This window comes from Salarias fasciatus (genome assembly GCF_902148845.1).
Source record: "Salarias fasciatus chromosome 7 unlocalized genomic scaffold, fSalaFa1.1 super_scaffold_4, whole genome shotgun sequence".
NCBI classification, from domain to species: domain Eukaryota; kingdom Metazoa; phylum Chordata; class Actinopteri; order Blenniiformes; family Blenniidae; genus Salarias; species Salarias fasciatus.
In genome coordinates this window covers 17,376,303-17,399,623 of record NW_021941229.1, presented here as the reverse complement: position 1 = coordinate 17,399,623, position 23,321 = coordinate 17,376,303, and the positions used below count along the sequence as shown (strand labels likewise).

Here is a 23,321-nt window from a genome sequence, read left to right as displayed (position 1 = left end):
ATTGTTTGAAAACACAAATGAATCTGTGTGTGATGCACACACACACACGCACACACATGAATGCAGGCATCTACTCTTCCAACTGCACTTTTTTCATTTTCCACAAGAGGTCATAACGGCACTAGAAAGAATTTTGCAACAGGTTCAGGGTTTCTTGGTTCAGCTTCATGATGTTTGAATCTGGAGTTTGAGATATGATTGAAAATAAATTGGTTTTATGGAGAAAAAATAGGCCCTTGGTCATTCTAAATAAATAAAGATGTCCAAGAAGTCAACTGTTTTTCTGATAACAGAAGCACGTCTATGAAAGCCCCTTGTATTGTTATTTAGGAGCAATTTTGTTCTTTACATGTGTTTTGTTTCTGGCTCTGTCAAGTAGAACTACTTGTGTTGTTTCTGGGAACAATGATGCTGAATAAAATGAAATTCCACAACATTGTGTTTCTCCGGTGTCGTCTTTCTTTTGACAGCAGCCTGCAATGTGTCGTTTAGTGTCTTACTGAAATATGCAAGCCTTTCATTGAAAGACGAGTTGACTGAATGAGAGTGAACATTCTCCTCAATCTTGTAATTTTTTTAAACATGGATTATAGCTTCAGTTCAATACCAACAGCGCTGTTTTTTTAACTGAATGATAAAAAGAGAAGCAAGATGATACGACTCAGTGCAGTGTTGACCAGTGCAGCCGTCTCTGTTGTTAATGCTGTGCTGCTTTAATGCCCAAAGATCATGAGCCTTCAGTACTGACCTGAAACCCTGTCTTTTCCATAATGAGTTCTCAGTAGAACTTTTTAATAGTTTGATGTTATCATGCACTGTGCATGGCACGAGCTTATGCAGTTTTCTGTTGAGGAATTTTTGCAGATTGCTAAACTTGAGATAAAAGTTTCTGCCTCTTTTCTGGTGTTATTTCTTTTCAATACCCAGTGAAAACTAAACAACCAATTTATTTCCAACAAAATTCCTTTTTTATTCATACCATCCACTTTAGGTGTATGTTTTTTTAAGATCAAAATGAACTCATATTTCTGTTTTTTACTAAATGTCTTGTGTGTTGCTCTATTGTAAATGAATTAGATTGAGGATAACTGTTATTTTTTGTATTTTGTTATTTTCTTTAACAATCAACCTTTCTAGAAGTGGGAAAAAATCAGATGAAATTCACTGTTGTTACAGTTTGTACATTCACTTGTTGCAGTGTGTGTGTGTGTGTGTGTGTGTGTGTGTGTGTGTGTGTGTGTGTGTGTGTGTGTGTGTGTGTGTGTGTGTGTGTGTGTGTGTGTGTGTACGCTATCCTTGTGGGGACCAAATGTCCCCACAAGGATAGGAAAACCTGGCACGATGTGCCTCGTGGGGACATTTTTTCCAGTCCCCATGAGGGGAAACAGTGTTTTCTTGACCATGTTGTTGTTACTGAAAAAAGTAAAAGTGCAAAAACATTTCTTTAGGGCTACGCTTTGTTTTGGTGTGGGTTAGGGTTAGGGTAAGGGTCAGGGTTAGGAGTTAGACATGAATGGGAGTCAGTGTGTGTTTGTGTGTGTGTGTGTGTGTGTGTGTGTGTGTGTGTGTGTGTGTGTGTGTGTGTGTGTGTGTGTGTGTGTGTGTGTGTGGTGAATACAGCTTGACTGCTTCATTTTCCATAGTTCTCCACAGCAATCATTGCAACTTACACCATGAATAAAAAGAGTTTTTACATCAAATGTCCTTCCTGCCACAACCAGGGTTCAAACCAGGACCCCCGCACTAGTACATATATACGTACATAGTCACAACTTATCTTGGTGCACCACCCACCAGGGGCATATTAATCAGTGCTTTTTGCTCTTTTGAGGCAATGAGTTTCAGTGGTTATCACCCTGTGATTATGTGCATATCTGTGGTTTGAAGCATGACCTTGCCCAAAAGCTAGGCAGCTCATTCACAGATAGTGGTTAGTGCTTCTGCCCCATGTCAGGACTATCCCTGGACTGAGTTGAGCTGGAGGGTTTCCTGTGTAGAATTAACCAAACAATTGAATAAATAATCAGTTATTAACTGCCCAAAGGTGTGAATGTGTTTTATGTCTTTATTTATTTTGTATGCAATACTTTTACTCCCTGTAGTTCTTTTAAAGCACTTTATAAGTAAAGATGCATTGAACTGGACTGGAGTGTGTGTAACAGTCTGTAAATCTGATGGACAGAGAACCTGTCCACCATGTAACCTGTCTTCACCCAAAGCCTTTAGCTCCATAGCCCTGATGACCCTGGGTTGGCTAAAGTGGTACATAAGAAACAAGGACGGATGGATAAATGGACTTTGTGACACATACACTTAATAAAATCATACCTTCAGTTTATGTGTTAAAGAAAATGAATTAATTAATAGGAAAGAAAGGGGAATTCAATCTTGAGAAAAGGCATTGTCATGAATAATACCAGATGTTTCCAGTTGCCAAAACCCCAGTGGAGCCTCACCCTATTCAAAAAAAAAAAAAAAAATCACTTACTTGTGTAGTTTCAAAGTGGAGTCATTTGATGTAGCCAGGTAAATAATTTGCTCCCATATTTTATTTTATTTTATTTTATTTTATTTTATTTTATTTTATTTTATTTTATTTTATTTTATTTTATTTTTGAAGAGAAATACTGTGCCAATCCCTTGAGAAAATTGTTCTATTTGTGGTCATTAACTTGTAATGGATTTCAATCGTGTGTAATGAAGCCGCAGTAAACACCATTTCCCATGATGCTCCATTCCTCCGTGCACGTGTCATCGCTGCCAGCAGACCGGACTGGACGTCACATTCCTGCATTCCCTTTTTGCACAGAGTGGGACGTCGGAGTTGCCACCGGACAACCTAATCCTCTTTCCCCCTTTTTCCTTTCAAGAAACGCATCCATGACAGGGCGGATTTGATCTGAGAGGGAGATCCCGGGTTCTCCAGGAGTCACAGTCTCTCTTCAGGTAAGGATTTGTGTTTTGTTTTTTTTGTTTTTCGTAAACCGGTTGAAGGTGTCTCTTCAGGCTGTGAGTGCCTCAACCACTGCAAGCAGACAACAGTTCCAGAAGAAACACTGGCTTTGCGCCGAGTTGTCTCCGTGAGGACATTAGCTATGCTCCGACTTTCACGGGCAGACCTGTTGATGGAGCACACATGGCGGAGAGCGGTTTAAATCCGCAGTTTGTGGCCCGTTGTTTACGGTCGAGCTTGAATGGCTAGCATTAGCCGGCTGGTTAGCCGCAAAGCTTGCGTCACCATTGTTGCCGGTGTACCGCGCGCTGACCGGGCGGACACGGCAGGGCGTGGAGGCTCCTCCAGATGTGGCTTTGTTACCCCGACAGGGGCTAAAATGCTACAAATGCTGCGTCGGGGGTGATGCCTGTCATGTCACGCCACTTTGCTAAAAGAAACACACAGTCCTAGCATCCCAGACAGCATGGGCGTGGTTATAAGTGCGGGACAGAATGAAAACACGAGCCAGGATGATGATGGAGTATCTCTGTAATCTGTTACTTCGTTTTCAATAACGTTGCATCTGCAGCACAGGAGAGTAAATGTGATATCTTTGGAGGGCCCATGCCCTGGGAAGGAGCTGAGCTAGCTGCAGGTCAGCAAACTGCTTCAGCTGTTGAATCTCACAACAAAGTGTGGATCACAGCAGAAACTGTGACAGCACTCAGGCAAACCAGAGCAAATTCTAATTTATTTCCATTTGTAGTGTCCACTTAAAGTGGGATTTAAAGCACGGGTTTTGCTCAGAGGTTGCTTCACTCATGTCTGAGAAGATACAGTCAATATAAATTAGTATTTAGACAAGACAATGTAATCAGCGTAGATATAGGGTTTGTCGAACTGTTCAATCATAACAAACATCAGATTGAACATTTAGTGTTTTAGGTAATTTCTACTTGAGGATTGAAAAAAATGTACCGCAATTGTGATCATATTCATAAACCCCGAAGTTGATTTTTTTAAAGATTACTCCAATGTACAGGATATGTCATGATGGGCCTCTACCTCCAGAATCAAGACATTATTCAACAAGCTTGCCATGCTACATTACGCTAAGACATTTCACTTTGCAGGTGTTCTGACTGTTGTTCCTCACTCATACTGTACTTTAAGTCCAGTTGGCTTCTAACATTCCTGAGATTCCCGCTGTTCTGATTGGATCATGGTGACTTGACTGAGGTAAAGGAATGTTTGCGTGCTGCCACAAGTCACAAAACAGACACATTTCTAATGCGGCTGTGACTGACTTTGTCACATGCAGACAAGTGGGACCAAGGGAGATTTCACACACATATCATTTACAGTGGAGAGCAAGAAAATAATTTCTCATTTCCTCTCAGAGAAACTGTGTGCCTGTATTTAACTGACATTCCAGTGTTTCATCCTTTCCCACATTATTGTGGTGCCTCCACCCGATGCATATGCTAATACATCAGCCTGCCAGGTGGTAAGTCAGGTTCAGCTAGTGGCTTATTTTGTATGCAGAAGTTAGTGGCATTTAGCGTGATAGAAGCTGGTGCCTACCCGGGTTGACCCATTTGTTAACTTCAGTGGCTCTTCTGAAGAAGACACATCCCAAATTGTAACAGAATATATACAGTATTATTGCATCGCATGCACTGTGGAGTAGTGGTCTGCATTCCCTCCTCATAGTCCAGCCTTTTCTGTGTACAGTTTACATGTGTGACTGTGACTGATCAAGCTAACTAATAACTCATTGAATTGTCTAAGCGATGAAGATGTCAGGACACTTTCAGGAGTCTTGCTGATGAGTAAAGCTGGCCTGAACTACAGCTTCATTCAGGCCATCTAATGACAGTCAGCACAGCGTCATCGTCACTGTGATCTGCTGCCCCGGCACGTGTGAGTGCTGCATTGGCGTGAAGAATGATTGCGGCTCTGAACTCTGCTCTCAGAGGTCAAACAGCATCAGTAAATGAAGGCCGGACTGATAATGCCGTGACAGTTAATTTAATTAGCGTGTAACCTGGTCTGGAGCGAACTGTAAGAAATGAGACTGTGTTATTGTTGTGTTGCAGACAAAGGTCTTTTGATAAATGTACAGGAGGCGTGAAAACAAAAAAGCTACATATTATGAAGGGAGCGGAAATAGCCTGCAGAAAACTGGAGCAACACGAGTCAGGCTGCAAAGCTCCAAATCAGTGGGAACTGCTGCTCATTACGTTGTCTGAGTTGCGTGGATGAATGAGTGGGAAGAGGGAAAATGAGGAGAGAGATTACATGGGGACTGATTGCAGGAGAAAAAAAAATCCAGAAGCTCCTTTAAATGGAGAAACATCAGCTGATGGTTTAAAGCTGAAAACACAAAGCCTCTATCTCTATGTAGCTCTCAGGAATGTTATGCTGCATCTTTTTTTCACAACATGCAATTTTACCTTTGCCGTAGTTTTTCTATGGCTAACCTGTTGTTGGGAGCTACTAGTTCAGTCATCATCTCGTATTCAGCCCCAGCCCATAATAGCCACAGCTCTGTTGCACGCGGACCTTTGTCCGCTCTCTTTTCACTTTTGCCTGAGTTTTCAGAACTGCTACCTACCCACCACGTGTGTTGTGAAGTCCATGTGAGCAGGTCCACACACCCGCATTTGTTCCCCAGGGCTGTTTGGTGTGGTTCCAGATAGAATGGCATTGTGGGGCTTCAGTCCCAGCAGCTCCACAGTACTACACATGCTCAATCCTTTCCCATTAGGTCACGACGGGGACACGGGGGCGGTGGGGGCGACAATGAGGCTATTGTTTTAATTCTATATACACATCCTTGGACCCCCTATGTGGCATGTGCAAATCCTCTGTTCTCTTAGATATAGGTCATTCATTTCTGACTCTGGAGGCATAAATATATTCAGTCTCAGCAACCTGTTAGAATCACTGAAGGCTACCTTTTATTATTAATTATAGCTCTGCACATCCTTATTTCTGAGATGTGTGATACTTAGATACCTGACAGATGAATGAATACAGAGATTGAGAGATACTTTCAGAGTCTATGAGGAAATTCAAGTTATTGCTTGCTCATATAGGTACAGTGCCATGGATAAATAATGGCAATTAACTACAGAAAAGCATAAAATTGCTAAATTTACATTCATTATATTAACACCAACTATAATTTGAATATTTAAAGCATCCTTATAGTGCTCCAACTGATATCATAAGTCTTCAACTGCAACTTTCAAATTATGAAGCCCCAAATTTGGGACTCGGCTAAAGTCTGGAAATGTGCTGCACGTCTTGGAAACATATCACACCTTAATCTCTGAGAAAGTGTGACTCACTTGAGTCGTTGGTTTTTATGGACAGGAAAACTACTGAAGTTAAATTACTGCTTCTGGTTGTTTATTGAACCATGGGAAACATCTACTACTACTGTTCTGAGCTGTGACATCGAATGATTAGTTCCACAGACACCATGAAGATATGTTGAAATATATTGTAAAGAAAAGACTACTTCCAATTTTATTTAAAATGATTGTGAGTTTGCAGCCAGTCAGTCAGTAGTAGACCAGTTAGTGGTATTAGCACCTCTCGCTGCATGGGGTGAGAACATTGACTTGGACTCCCACTGTGAAGACCGGGTCTCATGTTGTACTCAGTTTGGATTGGGAGGATTATACTTGTTAATGTCGGTGGTTGTGTAACCATACTAATCATTGATGGCTTGGCTTTGTTTATACTGTATTCGTATTTCTCTCAAGCACCTCTGTAGCAGATTTACTGAGCAAGTCCAGAAAGAGCACTCCGCATTGGTTCAACCGGTTCTAATACTTGGTGAAACGGATCCACCAGTCCTTGTTCCGTTTTTCTGAGAGTCTGTAAAATTACCAAATTCCCATGTCAGGAAAATTAGCATAGACTAACACAGTCTTCAACATTCATTACAAAAATATATTTGTCCTAATTTCATGCTGAGCATTTCAGAACCCGTGAAGATACAAGAACTTTTAGTTTTCTAGTTAGGAATGTCTCTTATAACCAAACTTGGACAGCACAAGTGTTCCCATTGCACTGCACTGGCTCATGAAGTAGTTGCTCTATTATTCCTGCAGAAATAGAAGTTTAGCAAAGATTGTAGTTGAGAATGGAGATGTGTCTGTCGGGGTCAAAACAGTTAAAGCGACTAAAATGATTGAAATGACTAAATGAGTAGAAATACTAATAAAACGTTAAAATAGGTTAAACAGCTCAAATAACAAAAAGCAGCTAAAATCACTGGAAGAGGAAACAAGTGAAAGAAACAAGCAAAGCAGCTGAAATTTCTAAAAAAGGAAAAACAGCCCAAACCGCCAAAGAGTCAAAACAGCTAAAATGCTAAATTTGTAAAAATGGTCTTCCTTTATGAATGCAGCATAATATATCACTTTTTGTTTACATAATCAAACTACATGTACTTCATGAACTATGTTATCTTAACATGCTTTGTGGCTCTGGACACAAAATGTCAAAAATGATAGCGGTAATAGAGGCTGCAGGCTCCTGTCCAACATGCTCAATGGCATGGATCAGTCATTAAATTATCGGTTTTAAATCATAGTAGATGGGTCCGTCTACTGCGGGGTTTTTTTTTAAATTTTGGGGCGACGTATCATATCTTAAGCCCATTTTACACCAATGTGTTGTGGCTGCGTCACGTCACGTCACACAGTAGGTGCAAGGAATAGAACCTATTGTAATTGACAGCTGTATTTCCATCGTATGCGGTTTACTTGCGGCATGATGCACCTCAGTCGCACCGGAGCTGCAAGTGATCCGCAGCAAGTCTGTTTTCTCCGCGTGCTGCAGCCAACACAAAACATGCTTTTACAGCTGCACCACAACCTGTGCACCGAACTTACCTGGAGAATCAGCCGTCTGCTAAAAGATGACTGCGAACATCAATGACAATACCCACAATGCCTTCTGCACTACGGTCAGCCTGGTAGTTCAGAATACAACAATAGATGATATGATGATATATTGATTTAAAAAAAAAAAGATTTCTCCACACAACACAGATGCATGCAGTGGGTCATAGAGGATGTGACACATCTGGTGCAAATTGGGGGTTAGAACAGATATAGTTGCTTCGTGATGAGGGAGTTGTTATTTTTGGTCTTTGCCCCTCAGACAAAGAAACAGTGTGGCATCCAGTGCCATGCTGTGCCTGTCTGGCTAGTTTAGTTTCTGTCTCAGTGGTGCCGGGCTTTTGGCTGCAGTTGCAATAAATGCTAAAGCAAGCTACATTGGATTATGAATCCATCCTCATGTGCTGGTGTGTGGTATCTTTGAAGGTAACCAAGCTTGTCAATGTTTCATTCACTTTTTTTTTTGTAAAAATGCGCAACTATCACCACCCAAACCTCAGCTTGGGTTTTGGAAATCTTTCATCATTGTGAAACAGAGACCATGCTATCAGTGCTGCCCTCTTATAACATCCTTAGTTCATTACCAGTGTAAGATTTTGTCCTCAGTTATAAAGAGCATAAGGCCAGGATGGGATGGCAGACAGCTCTTTGTTAGAACAGCTGGTAGAGTGAAAGGGAGGCGACAGGAAGGAGCAGAGGAGGAGTCGGCGTGGCGGACTGTGACGTGCAGCTTACTCAAGGATGAGAGTGTGACAGAGACAGAGGAAAAAGCAGAGAAAGGAATAGTGGTTGTGTCACATTTTAATGGGATGACTTGTGTTTCGAGTATAATCATGCTAAAAAACACAGACATGGTAATGACCACTGCCTGGTGCATCATTAGACATGATGTTTTTTCCTTTTTCCCTCTGTGTTTTCAGTTTTGTTTTGTTTTTTAAATCTCATTTATCACTCATTTAAATGTAGCAACAAGTCCGTTCATCTGTTTTTGCTCTTTGCTACTTAGCTGGCTATGGGCAAAGGCAGGATCTGGACCATCACAGGGAAAAAAACAGAGTCACACAGTCACAATACAGACACGTGGATTCATACTTTGAGGTGATTCAGACTTTCAGAGTCACTCTGAAGCAAAAATAACACTTAAACCCCCCACATCTTGAACTCCCATGGTGCATTGCAGTCCAGTAAAAAGCGATGGGCTCCCTGATCGCTATAATTCAGTGAGGTGCAGTATTAGAGGCAGAGCCTCAAATGCTTCAAAAATGTTAATATATGCCCCCTGACTTTCCAGAGTTTAGCTGAGGCGCATAATGTGTTTACTGAGCGATCTACAGCGGCAGAGAAAAGGCTCAAGATGAGGCTGGCAGTTCTTCTGCCTCATGAGTCCAGAGGAAGAAATCAAGAGATAAATCCCTCTTTTGTTTTGTTTTTGCATTTGTTGTTGCACTAAGATTTTTTTTTTTTGCCAGTTATATTAATAAATTCTAAACAACTGAACTGAGTTTCAGTTTGAAATACTTGATCAAATATTATGCACTGCTGTGTTGCTGCAATTGTATTCTGTGCCATACTGTGCACTGGGGCGGTCGCAGTAACCGTATAAATGAGTTACAGTGATATTAGGAAGCCCACCATGGTGCATTGTGGTCCACCGCCGCCACCAGACATGACCTGACCTCAGGCTGAAGTGCAGAAAGCAAGCTGTTACAATATTGGAAGTTAAAAGGTGCTGTGAGGTTTGTGGAGCTGCAGTGGTTCACCAATGGTGTGTGCTGGAGCGGTGGTTAGTTGATGATTGCCCCCCCCCCCCCCCCCCAATGACTCAGAGGGGTTTTTTTAGAGGGTGTTTTGTTTTATTTGTAATGCTAATTGAATTATCAATGTATGTGCTTATTTTTCAGGGCAAGTTTTATACCACCCATCGCTGTCTGGTTTATAAACACACTGCAGGTTAAATGTTAAATGTTTTAGGGCTGGAAGAGTACCCGTAAAAAAACAAAAACAAAAACAAAACGTTGCACATATTTCTCACACTGAAATGCGCCCAAGTCAGGATCAAACCCTCACAATGAGGCAGAAGTGCAGCCCAATAATCAGCCAGTCCATTAAATTATTTGGATTGTGCTTCAACCAAATAGTAACTGGGTAAACTGATTTTGTGAAGACGGTCTCTGTGCAGTGAATTCATCTTAGGGGTCCTGGCTCGACCCAAGTCGGTATGAACATGCCCTTAAAGTGTGCGCATGAGGAATATGAGACCTGCGTTTGGTGAATCTGAGAAGCCTTGTTAAGCTATTTGCGTTCCTGACCTTGCAGAATCCGTTTCTGTGTTTAGTGAAAGGCCGCAGGAGCCACCAGACTGCAGTCCATCTTTCTGATTATTTTTCCTCATCGCCCTCCTTTACAGTAAGACGTCTCCTTGTCTCAGTCAGATGAAATTCTCCCTTCTCCACAGTGACAATGATAGTTTGGCTTATTTAATCTCATATGAACGCACATGTTACTGTTATCGTAAATAGGGAAGTCAGATGTAGCCGTCACATAAATCACAGCTTCGGACATGATTAGGGTGATGTGTGATGAAAGACACGGGGCTGAGTGGACTTCAGACTTTCACAGGCAGCAACTCGTTTCTGTGAGAATGAAGAACCGGTATGTTTGCAGTTTGATGCCAGGTGACGTCAAGCTGCACGTAATAAATACATAAAGCATCTCTGTATGTATTTGACAGAGCGCAATTCATCAAAACAATAAAATCTGAGAGTGAAAAGTGTCCTGTATCCTATATGAATAAAATGGTCAATAATATTGAAAGCTGACTCCCTTCAGGCAGGATTTCTATCGTACGTGTCAAGCACATCAGCAGGCCATTAGACTGGACTGCAGCCCCGACCGATACATGTCCATTAACCTTTGACGCTTCCCGACTGCTACTTTTATCACATCTCCATTTATACAGACTGCATTGATATGAGCTGTTTTTTTGTTTTGTTTTTTTTTAAGGTGTCACTTTAAACATCTTCATCACTACACACACAGTATCTTCTTACAAGCCAGGTTCCTGTCATTGCATGTCCAAGAAAGAATTGCCTTCTGATTGACCGGCTTTTAGAAACCATCTCCCAGCATTCACTGCTTGTGCGTGACACCATGCTCATGGGGACATGCTTGCTGCTGTGCTGGGAGCAGGTGACTATAAACGAAATATATGTGGAGATATTGTCAACTTTTACTAACAGAGTATCCACAGAACCGTGAAATCCAAGCTTTGCTGTCAGTCTGGCTGTATCTTATATGAACTGCAAACGATGCACATAGATACAGATAGAGGAATAGAAGGTCGGTATAGGGCCACTTACAGTAAAACTATTGAAGACATAAATGCATGGGCATTGTCAAACTGGGAATCTGTGTGTCCATACGTCTTACGTGCACGTCACTGATGCTCAACTTTCTCGGACATTGAGTCTGTCCTAGCCATGACACATGAATGAGTTTCCAGTCAAACACTGGGTTGACACACAGAGAGAGAAATTCATTCACACATTCAGTTACGACTAATAAAGAGTCACTTGTGCGGGATTATTCCCTCCACTTTGAAACACCCCACACAGAATACAATAAGAGCATAAAAGCGATAGATAAAATGACTTGTGCCTGGAATAAAACCCAGGCCTTCTCGCTACCAACAATGCTAACAACGTTGCCACCAAGTCACCTGTAAAGTCACATGTTAAGATAAACTTCTGTGTTTGCCGAGTGTTCACTGTTTGGCCTGCAGACGTTTGCTCTGGTTGTGAGTTTCCTGAGAAAGCTTGAGAATGACATGACAGAGACCTTGGTGGGTTGGACATGTATGATGGTTAAAACTCAAATATAACCCCTCTTTCCACACAAACTGCAGTCATATGTCAATTGCAAAAAGTCAATAAGAAATAAGGCAATAGAGCATCAAGATAAGAGATGGATCACAAATTGCATGTGTTGGAGCCCGGACTTCCGTCCCGCTGACTCCACCCGGTTCTTTTATTCTATGCTTGGTATAAAGAATGCCAAAACAACTGACTTCAGATTATTACCATTTATTTAAGTATAGCCAAATGTAATGTTCAGCGCTGGACCTTATAGGGAAAGATACAAAGTATTTCGCCCCGAAAGGATCCTGATTGTTGATGAATCAGTTTTTATTCCATGTTCTTCTGGGCTGGGCCTGCCCCGACAGATAGGTTGGACTTTGTTCGCAATTGGACAATTTGGTATTGATGTCAGCTGCCAACCAAGAGCTGACATCCTTATCCGGTATGTTTTGGAACACTAGTGAGTGTGTGTTGGTTTCTCCGGAACGTGTGGGTATGTTTACACCTTAGCAGAGCATCTTATAACCTTGGTGTACTTCTTTCAGGAAAGGCCTAATATACAGTTAATACAAATATTCCATAGTAGTAGTGCCAATTAAAGTATATCCCTAACACATGCAAATATAATGTGGGAGATCAAAGTGCTTCATGCACATGCCTGGCAGTACACTCTTGTGCGTGTGAAGCAGCAACAATCTAGAACTTTGTGTGAGATTTATGTTCCTGCACATGTGATGTGATGTCTGTTACATTTACAGCAAAAAAACAAAACAAAAAAACAACAACTTCAATGTACCTACCTAGTTTAATTGTGGCTGATTCTGTTGACCTCCAGCTCTAAATGACTCCAGTCAAAACCATAATATTTGCTATTGGCTTTTGTATGGATGGATTATGCTGTTGACATGTATGGATTACAATACTGGGATCAGACTAGGACACACTCACCTACTGCATGGCTGCAGCGACATGATAAGTAGGTTAAAACAACTTGAAGATAGAGACAGGCTCAGAGTCCAGTCTCTTGCTCAACAGGAGGGTGATCCTGTGAACCAGAGGTCTTATGAGTGATTTTCCTCTGATAAGCATAATTGAAATCACATGTTCTCTTACCATAGATTTTTTTTATGTATATATTTAATGCCTTTGTTCATTTGTTTGTAGTCAGTTGTGTACATTTGCGCAATCTCAGTTTTACTGCCCTTACAGGAGTGGTGTACAAAGATAAACTACACCGTCTTTACAATCAACTACACCTGATTGCAGGCTTTAGATAGCCGTGCAGCTTAAACCAAAACAAAGGCTTTAGACCTTGTGTGGCTGACTTGTTGGCTGCAAATGCACAGGGCTCCCCAGCGCGTCCCCAGGGCTCAGCAGATACCATTCTGCGTGCTCCAGCCATAAATCCTCTTTGCATGGCTGGCGATCAAGCCATGATGTAAAGGAGCTTAGTAGCAATAGACAGGCAGGCAGGAAGCTGCTTCCCCGTTGGCCGAGTGTCAGGTGATCACTGACAACACCGAGAGGAGAGAGAGAGAGAGACAGGCAGAGGTAGAAAAACATGGAGGTGTGTGTGAATGACGGAAGAGGAACCGAGGAAGTCGAGTCAGAGAAACGAGTTAAAGCCACATCTGCACGGTGGTGAGGTTGAGTCCCTGTTGGGAAGCTAACTGGAAACATGGACAATTGCTGACAGGTTAATTACCATTTTTCAATGGTGGAAAACTTATTAGTTAATTAGACAATGTTCAGTTTCAACGAATTCAGTAGTGTAGTGAAATATTTCAGTATGTGTATTTTCTTCACCCTTCTCGAACTTGAGTTCAAAGTTCAACCTCTTGAACCTTTCAGCTAACTCCTGTCTGTGTGTTGATTTCCCTCCCTGCACAGGTCACTTCCCTCCCTCCCCTCCCTCCCCCTCCTCCCCTCCCGCACACTCGGCGCCGCCGGTTGCCATGGAGAACTCTTCGGTGGCGTCCGCATCGTCGGAGGCAGGAAGCACGCGGTCTCAGGAGATAGAGGAGCTGGAGCGCTTCATCGACAGCTATGTGCTGGAGTACCAGGTGCAGGGGCTTCTGGGAGACAAGGCAGACAGAGACCTGGACCTGGATAACGGTGGAAAGTTGTCTCAGGTAACGGGGTTATTGCCTAAAGAAAAAAAAACATGTCATAATCCATAACTCAATAAATGCTTACTGCAGGGGTTATGATTAGTATCGACACTTGTGGTGCCTCCAGGAAGGTCAAAAGAAGGTCAAACTCGGCATGAAAATATCCACCGTAATTGTTGTGCTGTTCGTGTAAATGTTGAGTACATCCTGGGTTTCCTGCATGACAATAACTGAACACGGGCTCATGCTGCCGTGGCTTAACCTGTCCTCGCTTTCCAATCACTGAGGCTGTACTATTGCAACAAGCTGGGCCAAGCCAGGCTTCAACCCGATTACAGACCATTCAAAATAAAAATTAGAAACTTGAACAGGAAAACGTAAGCATATGACATGTTTTATGCAGATATAAAACCAAATATTGTCGTATTCAAATATTTGAATTGTCAGGCGTCTACTTTTAGTCAACACGTGCCGACAGAGCAGTTTTCTTTTGCTGCAACCGAAAACTTGAAACAGCCTCTCCATTTATATTAAAATCTCATCTTATCTCATTCCGTCCCTACTTTTTAGTCTTCTCTGAAAATACAAATTACAGATATGACCTATGAATTCATTGTCATGCACTGTTTTTATTTCATATATTGTTTTCATTTAGTCTTATACACTACTTTGGTCAACTCCAGTCCAGCTGTTTTCAAATGCACTAAACATTTGAACTCCGCAAACTGTGACATCTCTTTGTGTTTTTCTCCTCCAGTGGACTAATGACTGCAACGACAAGCTGGACGGTAGCTGGACATCATCACGAGGAAGAGGCTCATCTAAACCAGTACGTGCTTGTCTTAATTTGTCATATCTGAGCTCATTCGTAGCATAGATGTACACGGCGTGCTTGTGACTTTTATCAAGATTTTTGTGGAAACAATACATTTTATTTTCTTACTTAACACATTTCATAGCTGTGCACATTTTTTTCAGTCTCATTGTTTTAGTATTTATGGTGATCAGCGGCCTGAAAGTAATTGTGATTCTCATTGATGAGTAGGTGTGCCACGTGTTTACCCACCGTTGCCCCCATAACTGCTCCCAGTCCCTCGCTGAGTGTGCTCGGTGGTCTGTGAGACCATCTGGTCGCTGGAGCACCACAGTGATTGAAGCATAAAGATTTTCTTGGTCTGTCCTGGATTTCTGAGTCTGGCTCCATCGGGCATTCAAGCGTATGATTAGAAGAGATGGCTCACATCGGCCCCGAGCGATCCACTGCTCGCCTACATGTCTGTGGTTGTGGAAAAGTATGTTTTTAATGACTGAGGTTATATAGTGCGATTATACTCTGAGCCAGTCGCTCAGCGTTGTTAATTATCATGGTGTGTTTGTTTGCAGTCACACTGTTCATCCAAAACCCAAAAGAAGTAAATAAATAGTTTAAACCTGTCCAAATAATGTTAATACTTGAGTTCAGTATATTCATATTCGGCTGCAATAAATAAATAAATAGATCACCAGAGATAGCTCTCCATCCATGCTTTTTTTTTTACCATATAGGTAGCTTTGGGAAATAAATTGTGAATATGCAACTTGGCATTGAAAATGGAGTTGTGCTTTACCCTGTAGCATCTCATGCAGTATCAGAACTAACAACAATCTGCAGCACAATATCAGAAATAGAAGGAAACTTTATGCAAACACAGTGCTGCACTTTCCCAATCATTATGCACAAATATTTGTTTTTTATTACCTAAATCTGCTGTAATGAAGGTCACGCACTGTCGCCCAGCAGGTGCTGTGGCTTCGACTTTAGACCACAGAGTTCTGCTCTTTTAAAGCCAAGATGAGCTTTTTTAGGTTCAAATTTATTTGTTTATTTTGTCAAATAATTTTCCATGGCTTCCTCTGTCTTCCTCTGCAAATCAAATTGAATTTCACATAAAAACTAGTCCTAGTCCTCGGTCATTTTCTTCTTCCCCTACAGGACGAGTGGGAGCACAGCAGTAATGGCAGCACAGGTTCCAGGCCCAGTTCAGGATCCAGACCTGGATCTGGTTCACGCTCTGGCAGCAGAGGTCGAAACAACCAGTTCAAAGGTCCAGCCAAGGTACAGAGAACTATGTTTGAGTTTGTGCATGATTGTTTGCATTCCCACGTCTCCTTTTACCACCATATCCCGGCACTATGTTGTCAGTGATTACCTCAGACAGACAAACATGAACAAAATGCGGGCTTAAAATCATATTTTCACTATGGTTAATTATCAGATGAAACAGTCCAAATGTTTTAACATGAATTAAAAGTGCATCTGTTCTCTTTTCTGCTGATTCTATTCTGAAAACTCTTTTCTCTCACAATGATATTTAAAAGTACTGTTTTGAAAACAATATAACCAATACACTGTAATGCTATTTTCTTTCCTGTGTGGTCTAGAACGGGAACAGAGACGGCTCTTTTGACATCCTGGGGACAGATATCTGGGCTGCTAACACAATGGACTCACATGGGTAGGTACCGCTCTGCTTCTCAGGCTTAATAAGTCATACTGTCTGCTCAATCTGAATTCCAACCATACTTCACATAGGTCACATGACGCACACACACACTCACAAACACACACAGGGAGTCTGTAAGTTTTTTTTTTTTTGCCACTCTGTAGCTCTGAAGCTAATTTGGTTGTGAGTTGTCTTTCCTCCTGACTTCACATGACCCGTGATCGGTTCCAGTTTCTGATTCCAGATCAGGTTATTGCGCAGAATCAAATTTGTCCCCAGTGAAAGCAGGAAAAGCTCCTCTGTGATGACGTTAAGCCTCCGTAACTAAAGCAGTGATGCTCTTTGTTGCCTTAATGATTTTCCTGAACAATAATAGCAAGTCCTTCAAATCACTCCTTGAAAATCACACAAAAATCAGGACAGAGAGGAAACAAGCGAGACATAAATCATTTACGGTGGAGGCAGGACTGGTTGCCACGGCAACGCCTGCACAGCTGGTTCCGGCCACGCTGGCACATCGGAGCACGCAGCAAGCGATGCGGCCGGCTCGGCGAGGTGACGTCTGCACCTCCCTCCTCTCACGCAGGCAGAGATGTGGCACAGTGTTAGTTACAGTGGAGGAAAAAAAATGGAACTGAGTGTAATTAACAGCCGCTTCTGTCCTCCAGCCTTGGCCGTTTGAGTGGAAGACAGAACTTTAACATACCCGATTCTTCCTGCTATTGAAGTGAACGGCTTTTTGTGGAAATTATTCGACACAGCAAGGACCTGCAGTGCAGAGATTATAAAAGTCTCACTAAAAACAGGGGACAACCTCATCAGGTCTTCGGCCCATCACAAAGCAAACAGAAACGATAACGCACACATTCAGTCAATTTAGAGGCGCAAAGTGCATGTTTCTGGACTGTGGGAGGAGATAGCTCATGTATAGAGACGACCTGCAAAATCGACTGGGAGATTCTCACTGTGCAATGAGAGGAGTAACCACTGCGCCACTGTGAAACCCGTCATATTGTCACTGCCAGGTGTAAATCAGGTATCCAGTTTAAAATGTACCGTGATGCAGTTTGTGTGTGTTTCTTTAATTTGCAGTGAAACAACACACCCCTCTGCAGTCTACCTTTTTCTGCCATAAAGTAGTCAGTCAGTCCTCCTGTTGATCTATTTTAAACCTTCATACAAAGGAACTGAATGATCAGAGCTGATCAAGCTTCCCATCTTATGCAACGCTCGAGATTTGGATGATTTCTTACACAAAGGCTTTTATTTTTTGTAACTAAAAGCTTGTAACACATCCACATGCTGCTATATTTGTGTACTGATACAATTCAAACAGAATGACTGAGATGTGAGAAATTCATTTAAAGCAAGAGTTTTTTTTTTTTTTTTTATCTGGTTGTTGTCCTCCTCTGTTAAACTGAACTCAAGCATTTTCTGCACGTGCTTGTAAGGGTGCATACGTACTTGTAATCAACTGTTAATTTGTTATCACAGAGGTGCAGGTTGGGATGTGCAGCCAGAGAAGTTGGATTTTAGTCATTTCCACAGGAAACACTTAAGAGGAACGCCAAAGCACCTACCACACATCGACAGAGAGGGGTAACGTATCAATATATACGCCTATGCATTATTTTAAAACAAAGGGGGGGAAAAAACTACTGCCCCTGTGTATATCAATATTTTTTAAATTACTTGATGTTATTTTCTCACAATTTCACACATTATAAATCTCTAATAATTCAAATTTATAATTATATCAATCTCCCTTTTTTTATAGGATGAATAAAAATGCATTTGATGAAGATGATGGGATCGATATGAATGACATTGAAAGGTTCCTTCCCCACCTACGCTCAGTAAGTTGGCCGTGCTTCTTGTTATAAATTCACTCATTCATCCATCGTCTCAGTTCGTGGCTCCGATACATTTCTTCATACGAGGTTTGTAGTTCTTCGGCATCGTTGGGTAGTTTTGCAAAACAGCTCTTAGAGCAGGCAGAAAGCTCTAACGCAGTCCCCTTTATCATGTATTAGTTGTGAGAGAGTGACCCCTGGTGGTAAAATTGATGTATAACAGGCCTGAAATACAACAATGATAAATCTGCAAATCAACAGGAGCTCTAAAATACTCTAAAGCAGCTTTCCTTGATTAGTTTAAATTTGTTTATAAGTGGATTTGTTAAATGAAATTCACTTACACAGCACTTTTCCACTCAAATATGCACAATGCCTCCCGTTTATTAGATACACAGCTCAGAGGAGGTGCGGCCGCCTTGCCAGGTCAGACTGAACTTTGCACCATTTTTTTGCAGAGTGGGCTTGAAAACAAAAAAAGCAGTTTTCCTTTTGTTTTTTCTTTTTAGTCCTGTCATAAAACGCACAACCTCAAGAATAAAACGCAGTTTTGATGATTTATTATGAGTGTTACTTATGAGTCAAATAATGCAGCAGTAATCTTGAAATGTAAAAGAATTTCTGCTAATACATTTTAATGTTCAAATTTGACATTTCAAATTGATTTTTGGTAACTGTTTACTTAGGCATCTTTTCTTTTTTGTTTAAATTAAGTCAAAATAAGTAGTCTTGAAGAAAATGAAAATGCAGTTTGGATTATAAATCATTCTGTCTTTATGAATCAAAAAAATGTGGTTTTATTATGAAAATGAAAAGGAATTTCTGTTAAAACAACAATTGATTCATATTTGCTTCCATATGTTGATTACATTCATCCTCACACACACACACACACACACACACACACACACACACACACACACACACACACCGGTGGAGGTGGCTGCCATGCAAGGTGCTCAGTCCATCTCCTGGGAGCAGTTTGAGGTTCAGTGTCTTGCTTAAAAACACTTCATCATGTGGACAGATAGGGAATCAAACCTGCAAACCTTCCAATTGAGAGACATCCCGCTCTACCAATGGAGTCACAGCCGGCCCTGTGTTGTCTTTCGGGGGAATCAAATAAACATGAAAACAGCAACATCGACCTCTGAACTGCCTCATGAGGCTGACATAACTTTAACCTTTGGGGACATCTGCTGGTCAAACAGTCACAGGAGCCACAGGCAACAAAGTTTACTGGGTGTGAAATATGATGCTGCCCCCCAGTGGCGAAGTGTATGTATAGCATTTAAAGATGGAGGCTGTAATACTGACAGATAGGTGTGATGTGTAGGTTGTTGTGGCATTTTCAGCTTGATGATCAGAGACAAATCGTCTAAATTGTGCCCTCAAGACAACATGTAAAATAAATTGATGAAAAGATTTTAAAAATACATATTTCCAATATTACCTTTTAGGCCCCTCTTCTTCTCATCCATTTTTCCTTTAGTGCCATATCTGATCGTATGCCAGCGTCTGGCTTACACAACCATGGTCTTTATATGAGAGGAAATCCTGATATGGACAAAATCTACTTTCCTGTTTTTTGTGTTTGTCGCTTCAGTCGGAGTTAATCAGCAGATCTTTCTTTCCCTGACAGTGTTTTCTTGCTGGGCTTCATTGGGAAAAACAAAAAGGCCAAATTGTGTCGTAAATGTACGTCAATGTTTCATAACAGGACTTGAAGTGTGTAACTCATGACGGCAGAAGCTTTGGCTTTGTCAAATGAGGATCAATGTATTGTTTTGTTTTGTTCTGTTTTGTTTTTGTTTTCATGCATCCTGCAGTCTAAAATGCAGACACAGGAAATGCTTCTTGGTTTCATTATGCAATCTTTCTGAATATTATGTCTTTGGTTTCAAATGAGTAAAATCAAGTTTGTGTAATCTGCAAACATCTGCAGATGTGTAATCTCCAAACTAGCACTGCAGCCTACAAACCATTAAGCATTGTGATTTGTGACTCGGTGGGTTGACAGAGTTCCTTCTAGGTCAGCCCGTGTCACTCTCCTCTTTTCCTTCCCTGCTCTGCAAGCCAAATTATCTTCCATCCCTCGTAATGTTTGAGCTGCAGTGTCTTCCTCTTTCCTTCCCCTCGTGCCCTTTGAGCCGAGCTCGCTGCGTTTCGTCTCCCATGGTGTCTCGGCCAAGACGGGTCGAGTCGAGCTACCAAAATGGTTTCCTCATTGTATAGCTTCTCTGCCAAGACTGCCGTTTCCGCTCATTCAGCTGGAGCCAAGAGAAAGAAGGGGTCAACTGCGTTCATGCGGTTTGCTTGGGATTGGATACATGTTGGCATCGGGAGTCAGACACACAGCCATAGCTGAGGACCGAGTGCCACACTGTCTGTTTTTCTTATTCTGACATTCCTCAGCTGTTTCTGCCTCAAACCGTCCTCACCCAAACACTCCTTCACATCCTGACTGACCTGCATTGCTGCTTGGCAAGTCGGTCCCGGAGCTGAAATGCAGAGTCGCGTGGCTCCGATGCCAGGCCACAGATGCCCCTGTTGTACGTCCGCTGACAGCTCAAGACTTCAAGACAAGCAGGGAGGCAACTACATGTTTATTTCCTTTTTGACCACAACGTAAAAACAGTCTCGCTCCACTCACTTGCTAAATCCAATGTGCGTTCAAAGTCCGATCCAGATTCAAAAGTTCTTTTCTGCAGCGTGTCACATGTCAAGTGATAATTGTTAACCAGCACTGACATCAAATGGAGGAACAAAATGGCATTTTAACTCGATGAGCATGTTTTTAACCATGTAAAAAGCTCTACTTTAATCTGCTTTAATACAGTGTTTGTCGGATCGGAGGTCTACACTCAAACACTCATCAATTACGGTCGATAAAACATGCAAATCTGCCTGCTCCACGGTCCTTTTGGCCTCCACTTTCAACTTTGTTACTCCTCCTTACAGTGAGCTTGTTATGGTTTGACAGACACAGGATTTTTATCTGTTACTGTTAAATCGAATAAATGTCTAATGTCAGTGGTTTTGGAAAAGAAAAAAACAAGTCAGATTTAAATAAGAAATGGAAAAGAAAAAAGGACTTTTATATTGTCGGATGTTTTTAAGATAACCTCATTCTAACCTCCTTCTTTTAAGTTCCTTGTGTTTGAATCGTTTGAGACACTTTCTGTCACTGCTTCTCACATATTTCAATTAATGGAAAAACATACAACAACATCGTTCAAGGTGCAGACACGCAGTATAAATACCAAAGTAAAACCCTCTATGTGTGTCAAGGCAGCTCCACAATGAGTGATTTAACAGTATTTTTTAAATGTTGGACAGAAATTTCCCAAAAATGTGGCAACTCGTAAAAACTACAGTTACTATCGACCAACAGAAATCCATCAGTAAATGAGGCTGCAATGAAAGCGACACCCACGCTGCACCAAAACAATGGCCTGGAGATTCCAACAGTGGTGACATTCATTTCAATCACTTTATTATTCCCCAAGGGGCAATTCCAGCGTCCCCGAGCCGCATGAAATACACGTAACATATAAACGTTACATAACTTACAAACACAGAAAAACCAGCATGGATGAAAGTGTTATAAATAAAAAAAACTATTTAAAGACTATAGAAGTAACAAGTCCTCCTACACTCATGCAATGAAGAGGCTGTAATGCAGGTTAACATCTGAGGTAGAAAATATAGAATGTAAAATAAGAAAATGGCTTCCTTTACTCTAAAATAGTCAGTAATGTCTGCTAAAGGGAACAATCTGTGGTGATCTCATGGCTTGATGAGGAGACGGACGGCCGGGGACAAAGGTCGCCACCCTCCTCGGGGTCTTACGAAATGGGTCTGCGACGGGAGGGAAGCCACTCAAACACTGGGAACAGGATGTGTGACGGGTCCCGTAATATCCTGCAAGCTCACTTAACACATAAACATTCTCTTTCCACTGTGGACCGAAGTGGCTACACTGATGTGCGCCATGTTGTCGCGGCTATTAACTCGTGATTCATCCTGCAGTCGAACATACTATTGCACTGATGCTTAGAAAAAGAACAGCACCAGATAAACTTATCGGACTACTCATCAGAGTCTGAATACTTCTTTGGTTTGCTCATTTCTAACCCACTGTGTACCCTTGTGTGCAGGAGCAAAATGTTTGTTAAACTGTGATGAAGTGCATAAATAATTCAGTATTTTTACTGTCATTATGCAAAGTACCCAGAAAAAAAATAAATAAAAAAAGCCCAGTGACACATCTCTGGTCCAAACTCGTCACCTCTCCAGCTACTGTATGGCCGGACTACATCATCCAAAGGCCTGTCTGCATTTCCACTTCCTGCCAACACTCACTTCCTCTTTTCCCGGAGCCAGAATAGACTTACAAATAGCCCTGGGATGTGGAAAACATCTCATTTGTGTGTGTGTGTGTGTGTGTGTGTGTGTGTGTGTGTGTGTGTGTGTGTGTGTGTGTGTGTGTATGTGTGTGTGTGCGTGCGCAAGTAACTGTGAGAAAGGGCTTCCTCCTTTTGCCCTCAGATTGTGCTCCAGCCTCACTGGCCTCTCTGGAATGTTAACCATGTCGCTCAGACAATATCCCGGCCTCCACGTCCAATGTCAGGTTGTAATAGGAAAAGCACGCAGGGGTCAGAGACCAAGTATTTGATCTGTAGATTCACGCCACACCTGTCCAGGGCGTGTCGTGCCTTCACCTATTGTCAGCTGAGATCATTTCCAGCCCCTCGGAACTCTGAATTAGCAGTATAGAAAGCGCATGGATTCAAGCCACGTATCACACGGATCCCAGGAAGCATGACACACAAAGACTAGTGAATACAGTGTGCACGCCTTAAAATGAAAAGATTTACAGAAATCAGTCAAACTAGCTGAGGTACAAAATTAAAACCTGGCATCTTGCATAGTTGTTTTCCCCTGGAGGCTGTGAGTTTTTGCACCCCCTCTTTCATGGAGGCGCCATGTAACACATGCTGCTGGACTCATCAGCGCGATCATGTCAGCACCATCCTCGTCGGTGTGACAGAAACAACCTGTGTGCCTGTGCGTGGGTTGGCGTGGGCGTTCTGAGCACTTGGTGTACCTGAAATAATGCCAGCAGACGTTTGCTTATCCTCGCATTAAAAGGCTTTA

The 23,321-nt window shown here is 41.9% G+C and overlaps 1 protein-coding gene across 2 annotated transcripts in view; it reads left to right on the top strand.

Annotated features, from left to right (window-relative positions):
* The first annotated feature begins 2,779 nt into the window (after positions 1-2,779).
* Positions 2,780-23,321, top strand: part of ctif (CBP80/20-dependent translation initiation factor) — a 53,273-nt gene continuing 32,731 nt past the window's right edge. For both annotated transcript variants that reach the window (XM_030084507.1, XM_030084506.1), the window contains exons 1-7: positions 2,780-2,946; positions 13,605-13,846; positions 14,583-14,654; positions 15,798-15,920; positions 16,247-16,320; positions 17,803-17,907; positions 18,086-18,164. In XM_030084507.1, coding sequence (XP_029940367.1) covers positions 13,670-13,846; positions 14,583-14,654; positions 15,798-15,920; positions 16,247-16,320; positions 17,803-17,907; positions 18,086-18,164 — 630 coding nt within the window. In that variant the 5' untranslated portion in view covers positions 2,780-2,946; positions 13,605-13,669. The remainder of the gene's footprint in view (positions 2,947-13,604; positions 13,847-14,582; positions 14,655-15,797; positions 15,921-16,246; positions 16,321-17,802; positions 17,908-18,085; positions 18,165-23,321) is intronic.